Source organism: Lactuca sativa, chromosome 2 (genome assembly GCF_002870075.4).
Source record: "Lactuca sativa cultivar Salinas chromosome 2, Lsat_Salinas_v11, whole genome shotgun sequence".
Lineage (NCBI taxonomy): Eukaryota > Viridiplantae > Streptophyta > Magnoliopsida > Asterales > Asteraceae > Lactuca > Lactuca sativa.
Genome location: NC_056624.2, coordinates 186,562,245 through 186,585,333, shown reverse-complemented (window position 1 = coordinate 186,585,333; position 23,089 = coordinate 186,562,245). Strand labels below are relative to the sequence as shown.

General features: G+C 39.0%; 1 protein-coding gene and 1 long non-coding RNA gene across 2 annotated transcripts; one reads left to right on the top strand and one right to left on the bottom strand.

Moving 5' to 3' along the window:
- Positions 1-13,248: 13,248 nt before the first annotated feature.
- LOC111876394 (protein SIEVE ELEMENT OCCLUSION B) lies at positions 13,249-16,782 on the bottom strand. Its single transcript, XM_023872909.3, has 7 exons — positions 16,128-16,782; positions 15,774-15,890; positions 15,239-15,687; positions 15,047-15,162; positions 14,774-14,916; positions 14,209-14,700; positions 13,249-14,132 (listed from the first exon to the last, which is right to left on the bottom strand). Exons 1-7 carry the CDS (start codon positions 16,716-16,718, stop codon positions 13,491-13,493), a joined length of 2,550 nt encoding a protein of 849 aa, XP_023728677.1. The 5' UTR covers positions 16,719-16,782; the 3' UTR covers positions 13,249-13,490.
- A 1,839-nt stretch (positions 16,783-18,621) lies between these two features.
- LOC111876396 (uncharacterized) lies at positions 18,622-22,334 on the top strand. Its single transcript, XR_002845006.2, has 2 exons — positions 18,622-18,925; positions 19,004-22,334. It is a non-coding gene; the product is annotated as an uncharacterized LOC111876396 (long non-coding RNA).
- The last annotated feature ends 755 nt before the right edge of the window (positions 22,335-23,089 follow it).

The following is a 23,089-nucleotide window of genomic DNA, read 5'->3' as shown; positions in this document are numbered from 1 at the left end:
CAACAAAGCTCCAAAGTTTCAGATATAATATCTGAAAATAAAGATGATGTTTCCACTGAAGAAGAGGATGAAGAAGTTGATGATGCAAATCAAGAAGGTGTTGAGCAGGGGGAGCTTCCACCCCATGATACTTTAGATACATTTCCAGAAGTTACAAATGAAGGAACTAAAGTTAGACGATCCGAACGAGTTCGTGCTCCATCAAGAAGATATCCGACTTCAAACTACATCCTTCTTACTAGTGAAGGGGAGCCAGAGAGCTTTCAAGAAGCTCAATCTCATATTGATAAAGCAAATTGGCAGAAGGCCATGGAAGAAGAAATGAATTCTTTGCAGAAGAATCAAACATATGAGTTGGTGAAACTCCCCAAAGGAAAGAAAGCCTTGAAAAACAAGTGGGTTTTCAAGTTGAGCAGATGGGTGTGAAAACAACCTTTCTCCATGGTGATTTGGATGAAGAAATATACATGGAGCAGCCTGATGGCTTTAAAGTCCCAAAGAAAGAGCACCTCGTCTGTAAATTAAAGAAGAGCCTTTATGGTCTTAAGCTGTCACACCCCCGAACCAGACGGCGGAAACGTCCGGGGGCTGTCGTGACTCAATTGAATACCATAACATTGAATATATATGAAACAAACAACATTCGTCACCATTCATCAACATAATACAACCAGTAGTGTTTACATGTCATACATTGTTTGAGATATTACATTTCCAAAAATTAATATTGTTTGGTTCATTCAAAAATAAACTGCAACCGTCACTGAGCATGATTTCCCTTGATTCACTGGTTTCCTGAGAATACAAGTATTTTGAAAAACGTCAACATATGAAATGTTGGTGAGTTCATAAGTAGTGTTTGAAATCGAATGTTTATATTGTTTGAAAAACCACCAGAAAATCCGATATTTTCTGAAAAGAAAAGCTTTCAAAAACGTTTGTGAAGATCCATAGGTATGCTTGTTTGTTTCTATACTTGCAAAAATTGTTCATTTAAGATGTATGCGTTTGAAATCTGTATGTGATAAAAACCCTAGGGAAACCCGATGTTCCCCTAGTTCTTTTGAAATCCATTGAGTTGCGTTGAAACCATTACAAAAATAGTGGTATCGGTCCCAAGCGACGTTGGAAGGTTCTCGAGCATTGATTATTTACTACAAACCCGCATTACACAAATGCCCGGTTTATAGATATACCAACGATTCCCGAAGGCGTCGTCAGTACTAATCACGTTATCCAATCGCCCGGACTATGAGTGGTCCCACATCCGAAGAGAAAGAGGTCACGAAGACCCCGGTAACTCTATTAACCGGCTGGGGAAAAATGTGTGCGAGGGGTCCCCGACCCGCCTCGTAAAAATGTGTAGACTTTTCTAGCAATACCATGGCCCTTGGGGTCCAATGATACAAGCCATTGAAAGTCACCCTACGTTGTGCCAAGTCGGTAAAACTCAACACTTCGTAGAAAAAAAATGTCTTCGGGCCTTAAGATCAGGTCATTGGGCTAGCTAGGCCCAACAAACAAGATTTTACACTTTTGGGGCCCGAAGATGGTGCGTAGACGTCTGTGCACACTCGCATGTATGTGTATTACCAATCGTTATTTGTATGTATCAAAGAGTCAGTAGTTGTAGATTTCCATTGGCTCGAGACCGAGCCAATTCGTTTAGCAACGACTTTTGGTATTGTAATGAATTGTATTTCGTTGATAGTTGAGGTGTCATTATTTGATCACATTGTACATAATGAATCAGCCTTGAAATATTTCTGTTTTCAGCCCCTCATTATTTGTAAAATTTACATTTCCAACCCTTTTATTTAAATATTTCCCGGTTTGGTCCTTAAACTATTTTTCTTGACATTTTAACACCAAAAATTATTGAAATTAATATTTTCCAGCATATTTTTCAAAGAAAACAGTTTAAGTCCCTGAAAATGTAGTTTTTCTCGGTTTTAGCCCATCTTTTCGCAATTTTGACAATTTTGGCCCAAAATGGAAAATTTTTGCAACTTTGGTCCTTTTTAAATTTAAAAAGCATTTTAAACCTTTGAAAAGGGTTTGGGATACTTATAGTCCACTGTTTTACAGAATTTCACAGTTTTGGCCCTTCAAAACAGAAAAATTCGCATAATGGGCCTTATTGGGCCGAAATTTGCATTTTTAGCCCAATAGGCTTGAAATTTATGTTTTTAGTCCACCAATTGAATAGAATTCCAGAAATAGCCTTATTGAAACTGTTTTAACACATTTCAACCATCAGAATCTGTAAAATGTCATTTTGGGCCCATAATTTTGTATTTTTCACATTTTTGGCCCAAAATGTGTGTTTTTAGCTTAAAGAAAATTGTTGCTAACCACTTGGCCATTTATCTAGTATCACTTATTATGTAGTAACATATTTGAAGCTAATATCATAAAACATGAGTTATATCTCGGTTTTGAGGGGTTTAATGGCTAGATCCAACATTAAAACACATATAAGCATACATATAAGCATGGAAATCATACAAGGCATACAAATACATATAGATCTACACTTTGACTTGTATTCCCCCCCCCCCACAAAAACTCTTAAAAACAGAAAATAGGGGTATGAATCTCACCTTGAGTGTGGGGGCTCGGTTTTGTAAAGAAAATGGAAGGAAAATGATGTGATTTTCGGCCCTAGCTTTCCTTGATGTAGATCTCGAGTTTAAGGAGCTTTCTAGGAGCATGATTACCAAAATTGTTTAAGAGAGAGGATCTAATAATGAGAAAAAGAGTTACAAATTTCTTAGATATGTGTGACTTACCAAGAAGTGATGATATTTCCTTGAAATCCTCTTGATGCACAAGCAAAGTTTCGAGATTTTAAGTGAAGAGGGAGGATGGTTTCTTGAGTAATCTAGAGAGTGTTTGTGAGATATTTGTGTGTGTTTGTGTGTTGGGTTTTGGCCGAGAGCAAGAAGGAAAAGAGAGAGGAGTAGACATGAAGTGATATATGCATAGAGATATGAGATATGTTGCATGGAAATCCAAGAGATAAAAATGAGGTGGCATGGTAATAGTCAACTCCCCCTCTTGGGCTTTTCTTTTGGGCCGAAAATGGGAAGGAAAAAAAAATGTTTGGGCTTTTTGCTCCTAAGCCCAACATTAGTGTTAATTAGGGTATTTATTGGACTTATAAAATGAAATTGTGATTTTTGTGCTTTATTAAGCTAGGTTAGGTTTAATTATGGATCAAAACTTGTGTTTTATTTCCTTCTAGGTTCTACCTAGCCCAAAATATTGAAATAAACAAATGTGGGTCCAATTAGAGCCCAATTAGGGTCCTAAACCCATGATAGTCCAATTGAAAGCTTATTGGTCCATTTGGATCCAATAAGGAAGTCTTAGTCCAAAATGGACTTAACCAAAACTTCTAGGGTTTCCAATTGTTTGATGACTATCTATAGTACTTGTATCTTGCATTTGATTAAAGTTTTTGATTCTCATTAACTTGAATGCGTAGATTACATAGCTTAAAATTTACAGTTGTGACATCATCCCCCCGTTAGAGGGAATTTCGTCCCGAAATTCTGTTTGAAAGCTAGATTTGAGAAAACTAGAATAGGTGAGGGTACTTCTGCTTCATTTGATCTTCGCGTTCCCACGTGAATTCTGGCCCACGCTTTGCGTTCCACCGTACCTTCACGATCGGGATGCGACTCTGCTTAGTACGCTTCACCTCCCTGTCCATGATTTCGATTGGTTCTTCGACGAACAGGAGATTCTCATTGATTTCGATTTCGTCAAGAGGAATGACAAGGGTTTCATCTGATAGGCACTTTTTCAGATTAGAAACATGAAACACAGGGTGCACACCGTTTAGCTCCGCGGGTAGTTGTAGTCTGTAGGCTACCGGACCTATTCGGGCGACTATTTCGAAAGGTCCAATGTACCGTGGGTTTAGCTTTCCTCGTTTTCCGAAACGTATAACCCCTTTCCAGGGTGAGACCTTCAACAATACTCGATCACCGACCTGGAACTCTAAGGGCTTTCGCCGTTTATCAGCGTAGCTCTTCTGCCGGTCGCGCGATGCCTGTAATCGAGCTTTGATCTGGACAATCTTTTCTGTGGTCTCGCGAATGATTTCCGGTCCTGTCATTGCCCTATCCGACGTATGTGCTCTTGCTAGCTGGGTGTCGCCTACTTCAGCCCAACATAGCGGTGATCTACATTTACGCCCGTACAGTGCTTCGAAAGGGGCCACCTTAATGCTCGAATGATAACTATTGTTATATGAAAACTCGATCAACGGTAGGTGGGTATCCCAAGACTTTCCGAAGTCTATCACACATGCACGAAGCATGTCTTCAAGCGTCTGAATGGTTCGTTCGCTTTGACCGTCCGTTTGTGGGTGATACGCGGTGCTCATGTCAAGATGAGTTCCCATTGCCTTGTGGAGCGACTGCCAAAAGCGTGACGTGAATCTACTGTCCCTATCTGAGATGATAGATTTTGGCACTCCATGAAGTCTTACAATCTCTCGTAGGTACAAACGCGTCAGCCTCTCCATCTTGTAGGACTCTTTGATGGGCAGGAAATGGGCAGATTTCGTCAGTCGGTCGATTATTACCCATATGGTGTCCAATCCGCCCGACGTCTTGGGCAGCTTGGTCACGAAATCCATAGAAATCCCCTCCCATTTCCACTCAGGGATTGCCGGTTGCTGTAGCAATCCGGAAGGTTTCTGGTATTCTACTTTCACTTTGGCACACGTAAGGCACTTACTAACATAAGTTGCGATTTCCGCCTTCATGTTAGGCCACCAATAGTGCTGCTTAATGTCCAAATACATCTTGTCCGAACCAGGATGAATGGAGTATCGCGTCTTGTGGGCTTCCTTCATAACGATCTCCCTGAATCCTCCGATTTTTGGAACCCAAATACGGTTCATGAAGTAGTATACCCCATTCTCTTTGACTTCCAGGTTCTTCTCCATTCCGCGTAATGCCTCGCTAGTTCTGTTTTCCGTTCTCATGGCCTCTGCCTGGGCTGATGCAATTTGAACGGTCAGATGGGACTGAATGGTTATCGAGTGCGTTTTCGTACGTCGATTTGTGTATTCCTTCCGACTTAATGCGTCAGCTACCACGTTGGCCTTGCCTGGATGGTACTTGATCTCGCATTCGTAGTCGTTTAACAATTCCACCCATCTTCGTTGTCTCATGTTCAGCTCCTTCTGATTCAAGATGTGCTGGAGGCTCTTGTGGTCCGTAAAGATGGTGCACTTTGTACCGTACAGGTAGTGCCTCCAAATTTTTAGAGCAAAGACCACAGCTCCCAGTTCTAGGTCATGGGTTGTGTAATTTACTTCGTGCGTCTTTAGTTGACGGGACGCATATGCTATCACTCTTCCACGTTGCATGAGAACGCAACCTAAGCCTTGATTTGACGCGTCACAGTAAACTACAAAATCTTCCGTTCCTTCAGGTAGAGATAGTACAGGAGCGCTGCAAAGAGCTTGCTTCAAGGTTCGAAACGCAATCTCTTGTTGGTCTGTCCACTTGAACGGCACACTCTTTTGTGTAAGCAAGGTAAGTGGCTTGGCGATTTTCGAGAAGTTTTGGATGAATCTTCTATAGTAGCCTGCTAGGCCTAAGAACTGACGAATTTCTGTGGGCGTAGTCGGAGTTGCCCATCCTTCCACAGCTTTGACCTTAGAAGGGTCCACATGAATTCCGTCTTGGCTAACTACGTGGCCTAAGAAATTCACACTCCGAAGCCAGAACTCGCACTTGGAGAGTTTGGCGTAAAGCTTTTCCGATCGCAGCGTTTCTAGGACTTGTCGAAGATGTTGGCCATGCTCCTCTTTGCTTCGCGAATAGACGAGGATGTCATCAATAAACACAATGACGAAGTTGTCCAGGAACGGTCGACAGATTCGATTCATTAAGTCCATAAATGCGGCAGGTGCATTTGTTAGACCGAAGGGCATTACGACGAATTCATAATGTCCATAGCGGGTTCGAAAAGCGGTTTTTGGAATATCCTCTTCTCGGACTTTGAGTTGATGGTATCCGGACCGTAAGTCTATTTTAGAGAAATAGCTAGCTCCTTGGAGCTGGTCGAATAGATCATCGATTCGCGGGAGTGGGTAGCGGTTTTTGACAGTGAGTTTATTCAACTCTCTGTAATCGATGCACATTCTGAAAGATCCGTCCTTCTTTTTGACAAAGAGCACCGGAGCTCCCCATGGCGAGTAGCTAGGTCGGATAAATCCCTTGTCCAGAAGCTCACTGAGTTGGCTGGATAATTCCTGCATTTCAGCAGGAGCCAGTCGATATGGTGATTTAGCGAGGGGAGTTGCTCCTGGAACGAGGTCGATTCGGAATTCAACCTGTCTCTCTGGGGGTACTCCTGGAAGATCTTCGGGAAACACGTCCGGATATTCACACGCCACCGGAATGTCTTGGATGTTAGTTTCTTCTTTGGTCTTGTCCACTATGTGGGCCAAGAACGCTAAGTTGTTCTTTCGCAGATGTTTTTGCGCTTTGATGCACGAGATGAGGCGGAGATTCGTACTGGGTTTGTCTCCGTAAATTACTAGGGTTTCGTGATTTGGGAGACGAAGGCGAACGGCCTTCTCGTGGCACATAATCTCAGCATGGTGGGGGCTTAACCAATCCATGCCGATAATCACATCGAAACTCCTAATTGATACTGGCATTAGGTCTATCCGAAAGACGTGCTGGTTAAGGGTTAGGGTACATCCGATGTAGATCTCCCTAGTGGATTCGGTCTTCCCATTGGCCATTTCCACCGTATAGGTTTCATTTAGCTTTTGGGGTTGTTGTTTTAATAAATGTTTAAACTTCTCGCTTACGAAACTTCGCTCCGCTCCGGTATCAAATAAGATGCATGCATAAGTGTGGTTTAGGAGAAACGTACCGGTCACAACTGCGGGATCTTGTACTGCATCACTCTGACCCATGGTCAGCATTCTTCCTGTTCCTCTGTTTCCGGAGTTGTTGTTGTTGTTAGGGCAATCTCGACGGAAATGTCCCGTCCTTCCACACCCGAAACAGGTGTGGCTAGGCCCTGCGTTGTTGCCACCGGCATTGGTGTTGTTGGTGTTGCGGTGATTGTTGTTGTTGTTCTGGTTGTTTCCCTGACTCTGGTTCTGAGAAGGATAAGTCCTGCAGAACTTTGCAGTGTGTCCCCTTCGATTGCAACTGGTGCAATGGAACTCCCTACATTCTCCTTGGTGATGGAAACCGCACTTGTTGCATTTGGGATGAGTGCCGGAATAGGGTCTTGAAGTATTTGAAGTAGCTGAGGCTGGAGCATGTGATGTGACTGGTACCGGCGCAGTGACAGCGTGAACTGCCACCGTTTGCTGCTTTTTAGAGGTCTCGGGACCTTGACGCCCCTTCCTCTTGTTGTTCCATCCTTTCTTACCATCGCTCTCCTTCTTCTTCTCAGTCTCTACCGGTTTCTCGCCCTTTTTGTGGTTATGATCATACAGCCTCTTTGCCAATCTCTTCGCACTGTCAAAAGTTTCAGGGTTCGCAGCTATCACATTCCCTTGAATGGGGGATGTCAGTCCCCAAATGAATCGTTCAATCTTCTTCCCCTCTGATGTGATCATACCCGGGCACAACAGAGATAGTTCGCTGAATCTCGATATGTAAGCATCGATGTTCCCATTCTGCACCGTGAGATTCCATAGTTCCTGCTCCATCTTCTGTATTTCGCCTCGGGGGCAGTACTCAGCCGTCAACATCTCTTTCATCTCTGTCCAGGGAATAGAGTTGGCGACAGGAAGTGTCATAGCTTCCACATGACCATTCCACCAAGTGAGCGCTTGGTCCACCAAAGTGCAGGCCGCGAACTTCACTTTCATCTGCTCGGGGCACTCGCATATCTCGAATACCGACTCTACTTTCTCGATCCATCGCTTTAGGGCGATCACTCCTCCGGTACCGTTGAAAGTTCGGGGTTTAGCGTTCGCAAAATCCTTGTAGGTGCACGTTTTAGTGAGTCCTTGGTTCGTCCCGTTGTTCGAACTTCCGGATCCTTGCCCGTTACCTCCTCCGTTGTTTCCTCGGTGAAGTTGTGCCATAGCCGCTGTGACTGCAGCAGACACGGCTGCCTGGAAAGCAGTGGAGTCAACTTCCGGCGGGGTTGGTTCGGGATTTCCGCGAGTAGCTGGGCGAGGCATCTTTCTGTCATGAAACGGAAAGATGTTGGGTGTACGTGGTTTCCGTGAGGTTGTGGTCCTACTGACTAGGTGTATGGCACGAACTTAAGTACTTCTATCATTTAGCATACAATCATAGATTCGTAACACATAGCAAAACACGTAAAAGTTCACTAATATTATCCTATGCCTCTTCCACTATTGCAGACTAAATAGACGTTCTCTTTTTGGTGATATAGGGTAAAATTTTTAGGTTCCCTGGCTATTCCGATCTCATCAAGACATGTGTTAGTTTTACCTTGGAGAGAATGTAGTTGATCAGGCTACATTCACTCCTTGGTATCACTAAGAACAGTCCCGAATTAACCGAGATACCAGTATTATGGTGTTTGATTCAGCGTTAGGTCCTTACTCCTAATGCAAGCAAGTGTATTTTATTCATTTGTTTTGTTCAGAGTTATGTTAGTCCCTCTTATTGGTTTATAGTTGCATATCAATGTATGGCTCGACATGCTGGTTCACTATAAACAAAGCTCTGATACCAACCTGTCACACCCCCGAACCAGACGGCGGAAACGTCCGGGGGCTGTCGTGACTCAATTGAATACCATAACATTGAATATATATGAAACAAACAACATTCGTCACCATTCATCAACATAATACAACCAGTAGTGTTTACATGTCATACATTGTTTGAGATATTACATTTCCAAAAATTAATATTGTTTGGTTCATTCAAAAATAAACTGCAACCGTCACTGAGCATGATTTCCCTTGATTCACTGGTTTCCTGAGAATACAAGTATTTTGAAAAACGTCAACATATGAAATGTTGGTGAGTTCATAAGTAGTGTTTGAAATCGAATGTTTATATTGTTTGAAAAACCACCAGAAAATCCGATATTTTCTGAAAAGAAAAGCTTTCAAAAACGTTTGTGAAGATCCATAGGTATGCTTGTTTGTTTCTATACTTGCAAAAATTGTTCATTTAAGATGTATGCGTTTGAAATCTGTATGTGATAAAAACCCTAGGGAAACCCGATGTTCCCCTAGTTCTTTTGAAATCCATTGAGTTGCGTTGAAACCATTACAAAAATAGTGGTATCGGTCCCAAGCGACGTTGGAAGGTTCTCGAGCATTGATTATTTACTACAAACCCGCATTACACAAATGCCCGGTTTATAGATATACCAACGATTCCCGAAGGCGTCGTCAGTACTAATCACGTTATCCAATCGCCCGGACTATGAGTGGTCCCACATCCGAAGAGAAAGAGGTCACGAAGACCCCGGTAACTCTATTAACCGGCTGGGGAAAAATGTGTGCGAGGGGTCCCCGACCCGCCTCGTAAAAATGTGTAGACTTTTCTAGCAATACCATGGCCCTTGGGGTCCAATGATACAAGCCATTGAAAGTCACCCTACGTTGTGCCAAGTCGGTAAAACTCAACACTTCGTAGAAAAAAAATGTCTTCGGGCCTTAAGATCAGGTCATTGGGCTAGCTAGGCCCAACAAACAAGATTTTACACTTTTGGGGCCCGAAGATGGTGCGTAGACGTCTGTGCACACTCGCATGTATGTGTATTACCAATCGTTATTTGTATGTATCAAAGAGTCAGTAGTTGTAGATTTCCATTGGCTCGAGACCGAGCCAATTCGTTTAGCAACGACTTTTGGTATTGTAATGAATTGTATTTCGTTGATAGTTGAGGTGTCATTATTTGATCACATTGTACATAATGAATCAGCCTTGAAATATTTCTGTTTTCAGCCCCTCATTATTTGTAAAATTTACATTTCCAACCCTTTTATTTAAATATTTCCCGGTTTGGTCCTTAAACTATTTTTCTTGACATTTTAACACCAAAAATTATTGAAATTAATATTTTCCAGCATATTTTTCAAAGAAAACAGTTTAAGTCCCTGAAAATGTAGTTTTTCTCGGTTTTAGCCCATCTTTTCGCAATTTTGACAATTTTGGCCCAAAATGGAAAATTTTTGCAACTTTGGTCCTTTTTAAATTTAAAAAGCATTTTAAACCTTTGAAAAGGGTTTGGGATACTTATAGTCCACTGTTTTACAGAATTTCACAGTTTTGGCCCTTCAAAACAGAAAAATTCGCATAATGGGCCTTATTGGGCCGAAATTTGCATTTTTAGCCCAATAGGCTTGAAATTTATGTTTTTAGTCCACCAATTGAATAGAATTCCAGAAATAGCCTTATTGAAACTGTTTTAACACATTTCAACCATCAGAATCTGTAAAATGTCATTTTGGGCCCATAATTTTGTATTTTTCACATTTTTGGCCCAAAATGTGTGTTTTTAGCTTAAAGAAAATTGTTGCTAACCACTTGGCCATTTATCTAGTATCACTTATTATGTAGTAACATATTTGAAGCTAATATCATAAAACATGAGTTATATCTCGGTTTTGAGGGGTTTAATGGCTAGATCCAACATTAAAACACATATAAGCATACATATAAGCATGGAAATCATACAAGGCATACAAATACATATAGATCTACACTTTGACTTGTATTCCCCCCCCCACAAAAACTCTTAAAAACAGAAAATAGGGGTATGAATCTCACCTTGAGTGTGGGGGCTCGGTTTTGTAAAGAAAATGGAAGGAAAATGATGTGATTTTCGGCCCTAGCTTTCCTTGATGTAGATCTCGAGTTTAAGGAGCTTTCTAGGAGCATGATTACCAAAATTGTTTAAGAGAGAGGATCTAATAATGAGAAAAAGAGTTACAAATTTCTTAGATATGTGTGACTTACCAAGAAGTGATGATATTTCCTTGAAATCCTCTTGATGCACAAGCAAAGTTTCGAGATTTTAAGTGAAGAGGGAGGATGGTTTCTTGAGTAATCTAGAGAGTGTTTGTGAGATATTTGTGTGTGTTTGTGTGTTGGGTTTTGGCCGAGAGCAAGAAGGAAAAGAGAGAGGAGTAGACATGAAGTGATATATGCATAGAGATATGAGATATGTTGCATGGAAATCCAAGAGATAAAAATGAGGTGGCATGGTAATAGTCAACTCCCCCTCTTGGGCTTTTCTTTTGGGCCGAAAATGGGAAGGAAAAAAAAATGTTTGGGCTTTTTGCTCCTAAGCCCAACATTAGTGTTAATTAGGGTATTTATTGGACTTATAAAATGAAATTGTGATTTTTGTGCTTTATTAAGCTAGGTTAGGTTTAATTATGGATCAAAACTTGTGTTTTATTTCCTTCTAGGTTCTACCTAGCCCAAAATATTGAAATAAACAAATGTGGGTCCAATTAGAGCCCAATTAGGGTCCTAAACCCATGATAGTCCAATTGAAAGCTTATTGGTCCATTTGGATCCAATAAGGAAGTCTTAGTCCAAAATGGACTTAACCAAAACTTCTAGGGTTTCCAATTGTTTGATGACTATCTATAGTACTTGTATCTTGCATTTGATTAAAGTTTTTGATTCTCATTAACTTGAATGCGTAGATTACATAGCTTAAAATTTACAGTTGTGACATAAGCAAGCCCCAAGGCAGTGGTACAAGAAGTTTGATTCATTTATGATGAATCATGAGTACAAGAGAATTGTTGCAGACCATTGTGTCTATCTAAAGAAGTTTCCAAATGGGAAATTTGTCATCCTTTTGCTCTACGCGGATGATATGTTGATAGTGGGCCAAGATGCAACGATGATCAACAACTTGAAGAAGGATTTGTCTAAGTTCTTTGATATGAAAGACTTAGGCCAAGCACAACAGATATTGGGCATGAAAATTATCCGTGATAGAAAATCAAGAAAATTGTTCTTATCACAGGAAGAGTATGTTGAACGTGTAATCAAAAGGTTCAACATGGAAAATGCCAAGCCCGTTGGTACACCCTTGGCTAATCACTTCAAGTTGAGTAAGAAAAATTGTCCCTCTTCTCAGAAAGAAAAAGAAGAGATGAAAGCAGTCCCTTATTCCTCGGTCGTAGGAAGTCTTATGTATGCGATGGTATGTACAAGACCAGATATTGCTCATGCTGTTGGTGTTGTGAGTAGATATCTAGCTAATCCGGGAAAGCAACATTGGGAAGCAGTCAAATGGATACTTCGATACCTAAAAGGTAGTTCAAAACTATGTTTATGCTACGGGGGAGCAAAGCCAATCGTGGAAGGTTATACAGATGCCGATATGGCAGGAGATCTTGATAATAGAAAATCTACATCAAGTTACATTTTCACTTTGGCAGGGGGAGCTATCTCATGGCAATCCAAGTTACAGAAGTGTATCGCTCTGTCAACAACAGAAGCCGAGTATATTGCAGCCGTTGAAGCTGGGAAGGAGCTTATATGGATGAAACGGTTTCTTCAAGAATTAAGCTTTCCACAAGAAGAGTACATCATTCATTGTGATAGTCAGAGTGCTATGGACCTAAGTAAGAACTCGATGTACCATTCCCGCACAAAACATATTGATATCCGTTATCACTGGCTTAGAGAAGCAATTGAGGGACGAGAATTGAAGTTGTTAAAGATCAACACCAACAACAATCCTGCAGACATGTTGACAAAGGTGGTGACACAAGAGAAACACAAACTATGTGGTGACATAGTTGGGATGAGGATTGTTGGACGAAGACTGGAGGGGGAGATTTGTTGTGTTCCAACCTCCAAAGTCTCCAAAGCTACAGTAGCCATCTTTGTTGACAAAATGAAACCTACGGTGACAAGTTTTTCTTCCTACCCTATGATGAACACAATTAATGAAGGTAACACAAATGGTGGCTGTCATGGGTATAAATAGAGGCTTCATCTTCAGTTGTAAGCATCCCAAACACAGAGAAACAGATAGTATAACACTTAGATTGAGAGTGTTAGTGAGAGGGTTGGTTTTTTGTAATAGTTGAGTGTGAGAGTTGCTCCTCCTATTGTAATTCTATTTTAGTGTTTAATAGAAGAGTTTTCCAACCCCAACAGTTATCTATTTTCCTTTCTATCTTTTTCTTAGCGGCTTACCTGATTATCAGATCTACCCGTTACAATTTAGGAAGAACCGGTTTGCATTTTGCAATATAATAGTGTATAGTATCAAAATATCAAATACATATAACAATGACCTTATAATAAGATTCATAAACATTTTATTACATAGTGGTTCTAACCCATAAAGCAGTTTAGATCCACCAGGATACACTCACGTAAAAACGATGACACACCTTACAATCTTATCTCAATACAAAAGACAAAAACAACAACATTCACATACCGCTGTTTATTCACTTAATAATACTTACTGGCATCAGAGTAGAGTGTGCCAGTTTAGTTGATACTCATAGCAGTTCTTCAATAGGGTTCAAGAAGGCCAGTTTGGTCATGGCAACAAAGGAAAGCAATGTATTTCTCCATCAAACGATGGCACTCAGGGCAACGCATGCCTTCTGGGATTCTACCTGCTGCTATAGGAAACTCAAATCGACAGCAGTTATTTGCTGCAACATGAAGCTTGTCATGGTAGTCTGTAAATGACAAATCAAAACCCCTTGTAGGGACATGTTCCTTCCATAGATCAAAGTCAGTAGGGGTCTGCAACATGGTGGATCCATGTCCATTAGTTAGAATCTGTGATCCTCTACAGAGCAAAGCCCATGATCCATCCTTATCATAGCTCAGCAGCTTCTTGATCTGTAGCATTATAGGGTCTTGATCATCAGCCCTCTTAAGTTGAATCTTGGAGAACAACATGCTCTCAATTCGTGTCCAGAAGAACCAAATCAGAGTGGTATCTTGCCAGCAGTAACTAAGTTTTTCCACATTGATGGTGGCAATCGCCCTACGAACATTTTCCCTTTTTTTGCTTTTTCCAACATACGCCATTTCTAATGGGATTCGTGCAGCTGTTGCCATGGCTCTTGCATTGCTTGTGAATTTGCGAATCCACTCAATATCGTCCCCTCCATACAAAAAGATGTATTTGTCATCTCTAATCTAAAACACAGAATACAACCACTCAATAGTCAATATTTAGTATGTATTATAAGAATATAACAAGAAGCAGACTCACCCAGTTAAGAATGGTGGGGTCCATGCCACTGACTAGCAACTCAAGCCTCCAAGTTTCTTCCCTCCACAAGGCTTCCTCTCTAGCACTTGTGAAAGGGAATGCATTGCTTCCCCAAATCCACATCATATGAATCGCATTGGGGCTCAACTCCCTTCCCTGTGGGTCCAACACTACGAGTATAGGCTTGCTCCTAAAGTGCCACCTGTCACCAATTGACCTTTTGACTGCCCTATCAATGATGGAAGGGTGGTACACTGAGAACCATGGCATTCTGTTCTTCATCTCTTCAAACTGTTTGTTCATTGCTTCAGTGTACTCTATCGAGGGGTCCACAATCGGCATCCATACGACCTCATACAAAGCATCCAGTCTTGTTCCTTGAATTCGTGATTCACTGTAAATTTGCTCAAGAATGGACAGCTCATCGCTAGACATGTCTAGCCCTGATATCAGCAACAGCACATTCCTTTTCCTAAGAACTTCTAGGCTGACCTGTAATTATGTAAATTAGAATTTGCGTTTAAATATAAGTTGAATATATGTAAATATAAATCATTGTTCAAACCCTTTTCTTAGTCGCGCCATCGAAAAGTGGCAGATTGTCATCTCTTGGACTAATTAAGATCCTGAGGATTTTCATGTTGTCGATATGGATTGTTTCAAATAGCTGATTGAATGAGTTCCTGAAATCCATCTCCCTCCTATCTCCTGCATTATTCGTACATGGACATAGAAATAAGTGGGTTTAAATATGTTTTAAAAAGAAATTAAAAAAAAAAAAAAAAATAGAGTTTTGCTCAAGGGTAACAGCTTAAACCATTGAGCATCAACAACATACCTACAACACGGTGGCAATCTTCGAGTTGTTTCTTGAGAAACTCGTGTAAATGATTAATCTTAAGGATTAAGGTGGAGAGTTCCCATGACTGCAATTCCGAGGATGATATCCCGTACCTGAAGTCAACAAACCTCGTTAGTCAACACACAATCTGATTCCAAGATATTATAGAGGATCAAAAGTATTATTTACTCGTGTCCCATGCTAGTGAGGCTTGTAATCTGTGCAGCACAAGCGATAATCCCTCTAACATTCCAGTAAACAGCAGTGGGCAGAGTGTTCAAAGCTCTAGCCATGGCTGGAACATCAGTAGTAACATACATAGATGGAAGCTCTTTAAACTGCATGATGCACTGAGTCAATTCAAGGACAGAGCGAATGAGTTTATTTAGGATGTCAAATCGAGGTTTCAAAGGGGCTGAATTCTCCATGATCATTGGAACTTGTCTTAGAATAGCCATGGATCTTGCAAGTTGGTTTGATGAATAGATTTGAGCTAGAAGCCAGAATTCTCCGTAGTTGAGAGCAAAAGCTGAAAGTGTCAACACCAGTTTTGCATCCCAGTGGAAGTTTCCTACTGTATGAAATAGGGCGAGGGCAGTTGTGTGTCCGTCTCCGCCACTTAAGCACCTGAAGGACATCTGAAATATTTACAAAAATGGATCTTTTTAGTTTATTTTTTTAATCACATTTTGGTTTTTTAAGATCAGAATAGTAATTAATATACCTCGCAAGCAAGTTTGTCGATTATATGTGACAACGAGTTAAGCATCACAACAGCGTTCATTTGGTGGGGTTTGTTGTCCAGTTTACCCTCGATCTTTCCCATATCTGTATGCTCAGCCTAAGCAAGTTCAAGAACAATGGATCGTTAAGGTCTGTTTGGTATGATGGAATAGAATCATAAAGAATGAAATGAATAACATAATGGAATGGATTGTTACATTCCAGTGTAATGTTTGATTAGTTTGAAGGAATAAAATGAAACGTTCAAATATGTTTTTTTGTTATGTATAGTTAGAAAACAAAGATATGCTGTTCAAAAAGTGGAGTTAATTAATGATAAAAGATATGTTAATACCGATGAAGTGGAATCGACACTAATGGTGGCATGTCGAAGTATATCTTCCACGATGTTGAGAAGTGGTTTGACATCAACATCAGTGCCATCAGGGAGATGAGTATCAAGCACTTGCTTCATGATCACATTGTCATCCGAAGCACTAAAAATGGAGTTCCTTTCATCTCTGTTTTGTTGCTGCATCAGTGGACTGTGTGCAGGTGTCACCATCTGGTGGTGCAACGGGGTAGTATGCATTGTGTTCCCCATTGGGTTCACCATTGAGTTCATCATTGGATTTGCCATTGAGTTCATCATCGGATTTGCCATTGAGTTCATCATCGGGTTGTTTTTGGGACCCATTAACTGCTGCTGCAACGGGTTGCTCGAGAGACCCAGCAGCTGTTGAGCCACTGGGTTGCTCATAGGACCCATGAGTTGTTGCTGTTGGTGTTGCTGCTGATGTGGCTGTTGCTGCTGCATTGGGTTCATTGATGAAGGGGTCCCTGTTAATGGATTGGTGGTTGTTAAGGGGTTGGTGGTTGTTAAGAGCCGTTTGTCGGGGTTAGATGATGGTAATTTGTTGGTGTAAGTGGACAGTGATTGGTCCATTTTGATGGAAGAAAGGGTGGGAGGCTATTGGTGTGAAGGATAGGTAGTCTGGTTTTGAGGGTAACCTTGATTGGGTTTAAATACATGTCAGAAATGGAATAAAGTGGTAGTCCAGCTATATATCTGAATCAACTTCCTTGCTTCTGTTGGAGTCAAAAAATAAAAAACTTAATGTTAAGCTCAAGATTTGTTTCTTTACACTTTTACACATTTGGAGTCCAAGAATCTATAAACAGCAAGTTTCAAACGGGCGTGTTTCTTGCATGTGTACTGTTTTAGAAAAAAAATGTGTGTGTGTGTTTTTTTTATTTACACTAGTTTAATATATAGTTTCATATAGAGGTATGTCACTAGGTTTCTAGGGTTTTAAAGGACACACTATAGTACTAAATTCAAAATTATTTTTGTAATACTTGTTTATATATAAAATTTAATTAACGACTAAACAATTTGTTTGTATCTTTATCTAGAGATTAATATTTTAGTTATATATTTTTTTAAATATCTAAGTTCTAGAAAACCAAATTGTAATTTGGTTGGTTCAAATTGGATTTTAATTTACTTTAAATTATTCCTTGCTAAAAATCAAGATCAATTTGGAGTAAGTTGATTGGATCTCCAAACGAACGCCTATAGACTTGCAATAGTGGTGATCAGGTCCATAAGGAGTTAGACTGCACAACTCAATTGTGATTACAATTTTCATTAAATATTTTGCTTCTAATTGTAACTATTTTTATTCAGAATTTTGTGTAATACCTTGGCAAGTCTTTTTGTATTGGAATATATTTATTCGTAACTAGACAAATGGTAAATAAAGCAAGCAAGCACAGAGAAAAGGAAAAGATTGCTTCTTTTCCTAGATTTTATACGTGCTGTTTTAATAATTATCGTTTTGATGCTATGACCCAAAAGGAACTTCAAAAGGACAAATATATTATTTTTCTTATTGGCTTTGTTGTTCATTGTTTAATGCGTTGATCTAATATGGTCTTAGGAAAGAAAGCATTGCAGATAGTATAAAGTTCTCGGTAAGTTTATACCTATGAAATTAGTTATTATTTTATTGTAAAATATATATTATTAACTATGAAGTAGTATATAGGGATGAGCATCGCAATCAGGTACCTGTTTTTAGAACCGGAACTGCCGGTTCCGGAACCGAAACTGCCTTAAGCGGTTCGAGTTCCGATTCCTAAAGTTATGACTCATTTTTTCGGAACCGCTACCCGTTGGGTATCCGCAGGAACCGATGAAGATATATATATAGACACACACTTTTCCGTACATGATCGGCAAATAATAAAATAAACAAAGTATCTACTTTAAAGCCTTAACATTACCAAAGTATCTTGTTGTAGTTTGATATTAAAAAAAATGTGTGTAGTATTATTTAGACTGGTTTAGAATATATTTGTCTGATTTTGTCTATTGTTGGTTCAAATTGATTCAATTTAGACCAAACTAAATTGAGGTTTTTAAAGACAAAAGTAAATATGTATTCATGTAACCGGGTTACTCGGTCCTGGAATCGGAACTATCGGTTCCGGGACTGGTTCCAAAAATTTAAGAACCACTTAGACCGGTTCCAGTTCTAACTTTCTAGGAACCACCGGTTCCAATTACAGTTCTCGCATAATGAGGTGGGTACTGTCAATGCTCATCTCTACTAGTATATTATACAAAAGACAACATTGCAAAAATGGTCATTGTGGTTTGTCGAAAATTGCCATTTTACTAGAAAAAATTTGGATTAGCATCATTAATCCAAAAAGTAATTCTTGTTGTTGTTTGGTCCATTTTTTTTAAATTTAAAATATTGATTATGCCCTTGATAATTTTTTTTTATGTTTTATTTACTTTTCAATTTTGTTATTAAAAAAATATATCTGCCCCATCCTACTAACCCACCAACCCCCCTCACTCTTTAACAAATTGACCCATTGACTCCTCACACTGACCATCACTACCTACCGGAGCTGCCATTTTCGCCTAAGCACTGCCATCTCTTCGTCATTTGTTGTAAGGAGCAACACATTCTTGTTGGATCTAGAAAGACGAAGAAGGGTGGTTCTAGAATTTGATTCTGTGAAGGGTTTGTAAACAGGAGGTTGGTAATGGTGGAGGTCTGGCGACGAAGATCCGGATCCAACAAATAACACATACCGACGATGGCAACCCACAACAGGCGTAATAAATCGAAAATCGTAGGATTATCTAGTGTCGCCCATTTCGCCGCTACCTTTGCATATAAGAAACCCTAACTCACGACTTCATATTTTTAGGTTTGCAGATCTGTTGTTCATCGGGGGGTTTCTATAGCTCGTAGTTCAACACTGTGGTTGGAGAAGGAGAAAGACGAAGACGACATTGTGACCTAGATCTGTACACTGTCGTCAGAGTCGGCGTGTCATCATCTCCTCTACAAACTCTGTGTAGTTGCAGAACTTTGGTGGTGGTAGTGAGTAAGTGAGGTAGGGCAGGTGACTACTTGGGGGTGTTTGTAGATCTTTGTTGGTGTTTGCAAATCATATTCGTCGGATCATTCCAAGTCTCTGACGGTCGTCCGACATTGAGTGGTGTTTGGGATTGCTTTTTAGCCTAAAAATCATTTTCAACAAAAGGTCCTTTTGACTTATACCTTTTTCCAGAAGGAAGTTTTAAAATGGGGTTAGATTAACTTTTGAAGGAGCAAAAGCTAAAAAGTCAAAAGTCACAAAAAGTTACAAATTCCTGACTTTTAAAACCACTCATTTTTCTTCTTGCCAAAAAGTCATTCTAAAAGGACATTTAGAATTTCCAAACAATTTTTCAAACTTCTAGCTTCTTGAAAAAACCAAAAGTCCAAAAAGTCATTTTAAAAGTAATCTCAAACACTCCTAAAGATGACTGAGATAAAATGGAGGACAATATAGGTGTTAAAGATAAGGGTCGAGTAGGTGGGGTGTTTTCTTTTTGTCTTTTTTTAAATAGAAATATATTAAAGTAAATAACAAAATGGAAAAAGAAAATACCAAGTGAAAGTCTAGATTTTAGATACTAAAAAAAAAAAAAAAAAAAACTTATTTTGGACTAACGATGACCATTTTTGCAATTTTGTCTATACCAAAAAGAATATCTTGTATGTATCGTTTAGATTGTCATCATAATAAATTAATAACATACTTTTTTCTAAAAAAAATCCTAAATCTAAGCATTTTGTTTGAAGTTCAACCTTTGGTTAAAGATTATGTCCATCAATTTATGATATTGTTAGACTAAAAAGCCTTTTGGTCATCACAATAATATGATATTGTTAGATCAAAAAACCTTTTGGTCATCACAATAATATAGTGATATTATCTAGCAAGTTTGTCCATCAATTTATGATATTGTTAGATCAAAAAGCCTTTTGGTCATCACAATAATATACTGATATTATCTAGCAAATACCTTATCATGGACTTACTAATTCGTGTAAGGCGATATTGTTTTCTTAGAGTACCGGATATATTGAGTTTAGTGTTGGATTCGTTATTTTTTTTTTTCAAATTAAGTCTTGCTAGATTTTGGATTTAAGAATATCAACGTAAACTTAGATAATTCTAATCATGATTGCAATCATTTTTTTAAATTTGTGATTTCGACCATATAGCCTAATATCACGAAATCTAATTTGGAATAATCCAAGAATGACAATTTAAAAGTCAAGCCAGTTCCAAATTTAAAACACATAAAATACTTTGTTATTTTGCATTTTGAGATATAGATAAATTCAGATAATCAATTTTGAGTATAAAAAGTGTTAACCATTTCCATATAACATTCATCTTCATCTTATAGAAGGAAGATGGCAGTTGGAAGTTGATTGTACAGAAAATGATGCCAAAATGGGTGGTTATAATGGTAGTTATAAGACATAACCGATTTTTACATCACAATGATGTCGCAACCTATTTTTTACGGAAAATGCATGCATGGGCTCTTTCCTTTTATAGAAATTCGTTTAGGTTTCGAGACGTTGTCCGTTGACCCCATCTGGTGGTTGAATGGTCAACGGAACCACGGCCAAGGGGTCTGCCTCTTGGACTACGCAAGGGCGCTGCTCCCAGACCTCCGTATTCCCTGGTTCATATTTATCACTTTGAATGTACACCACGCACCTCTGGTCTTAGTGAGTAAATAGAACTCAGTCTATCTCAAAATTAAAAATAACTACCATAACACTAAAATCATCAAGTCTTGTATGGATAAACCTTGAATGATAACATGACTGAATGGTTAATGATTTGTATTTTATAAGCAAAGCAAAGGCTGATTCTTGAAAAAATATAACATCTTATCGAACACCATTAACTCTAGTTTACATTAACATAAAAGATGTCATATAATCTATAACAATTAAAAAATGAAAAAAGAAGCAGGTCCTCTTCAAACTTCAGTACTTCACCCTCATGTGATTACCCTCCGATTCAAAATCAAAAGAAGCTACGTTTAGGACGTTCCTCAGCAACATTAACCCTAATTGCCCTCCCATCCAAATTCTGCATCGCAAATTCAATAAGAACAAGTTCCAAAAATACATTTATATGATTATATCATCATATGGGGTTAATATGTAGCAATTTACAAATTGCAATATACCTGTCCATCAAGAGCAGCAATGGCGTCGTTCATGTCTGACTCACTTGCCATTGTTATAAAACCAAACCCACGTGATTTTCCACTTTCACGATCATAAATCACCCTTGCATCGACCACTTTCCCATGTTCATTAAACGCCTGCTCCAGACGTTCACTATCCACCTGCCATGCTAGGTTACCCACGTAGATCTTGAAAGAAGTCCCTACCACTCGTCTTTCTGGTTGTGAACCTCTTGGAGCAGCCTTATTTACAGTAAGAGCCCTTCCACTCAAATCCTGTTTTTGTTCATAAAAATGTTACAGATTAATGTGAATATGCAGTAATTAAGATGGATGGATGGAGAAGAAGATAAAGTTTACATAGCCATTGAACTTCTCCACAGCTTTCTCAGCTTCTTCTACTGTGCTCATTGTCACAAACCCAAATCCTCTACTTTGTTCTGTATCCCTGTTGTATATAACCTAAAACCAGACATCAAATCGGCCATTGTAAGCACATGCTGCAACAGACGGAATTAATTAAGAAATTACTGAAAAGTAAAGGGTTCAATCGATTAATACCTCGGCGATATCTACTACTCCGGCAGAATTGAAGAGATTAGCCAATTTCTCGCTGTCAAAATCGTAGGGTAAGTTACCGACAAAAAGCTTTGCCTCTTCAGGTGGTTCTGAATATGATTCTTCTTCCTCTTCTCCTTCTTCGTTAGTTGCATCTTCTTCGTCTACTGGTTCAGTTTCTTGTGTCAATTGTTGTGACCAATCTGAGGTGTTGGTCACGAATTGGAGTGATTTGGAAGGTGAAATGGTGGTTTTGTGAGAGATCCATGATGAAATTCGAGAGACGTTTATGGTTTTGAAGGGTTTAGGATATGGATTTGGCCCTAATGGGGTAGAAATGGAAGTGTATGTAGGTATAAGCAATTGGAATGACAGAAATGTTGTAGCGGAAGTCATAACAAGAAGAAGGGGGGAGGAGATGTAGGAAGATAAGAGTCGGAAATGGAAGAAGAGGCAAGGCCAAAGATTATTGCAAGGAACACTGCCACTGGGTAGATAGATATTTTTATTTTTTTGGGAGATTTTTTTGTAGTGTTAACTTTGCCCTATATGTATTAAATCTATCTCTTTTGGTCCCTGAAGTTCAAATAAACTATGATTTTGGAAAACATTCGATTTGCAATTTGCGTGTATATGTTTCCTTCAATTTTGGATACAATATTATTGTTTTTTCTTCTCTTTTATTATTAACTACTAAGTACTAACTATATGTATGAAGTTTGTATATAAAGTGTAACCACCAAACAGTGACAAATTCAAGACTTTTGTATATAAAGTGTAACCACCAAACAGTGACAAATTCAAGACATAAACTTACCTGTGTCCAATTTAAATGATATGACAAAATAAACTATTTATAAAATTTTTGTTGTCGGGTCGGGTTGCCAAAAATATTATTTAATGCAAGTATAACATTAAATTTAGTACCACAAATCAAACATAAGTTTATAAAAACAGGTAATATGTCTTATCTACCCTAATAAATGAAAATGATTTTGCTACATGTCCTCTTCTTATTCATTTGGACACATGGCATTTTCTAGAAATTTTAAATTTTTCTATTTTCCACTTGTCATTTTATTGTATTTTTTATTTTATTAAATTAAAATCCACATTTAATATATAAGGTAATATATATGTAAGGTATTTATTAGAAAATGGTTTATATATGTAATGTATCTAATGCATTA

Excerpts from the sequence above, each read along its gene's own strand:
- LOC111876394 (XM_023872909.3), bottom strand. The coding sequence starts at position 16,718 with ATGGACCAATCACTGTCCACTTACACCAACAAATTACCATCATCTAAC. Across the intron at positions 15,163-15,238 it reads CTCACTAGCATGGGACACGA|GTACGGGATATCATCCTCGG; the intron begins GTAAATAATACT and ends TGTTGACTTCAG. Across the intron at positions 14,701-14,773 it reads ATGGCGCGACTAAGAAAAGG|GTCAGCCTAGAAGTTCTTAG; the intron begins GTTTGAACAATG and ends ACATAATTACAG.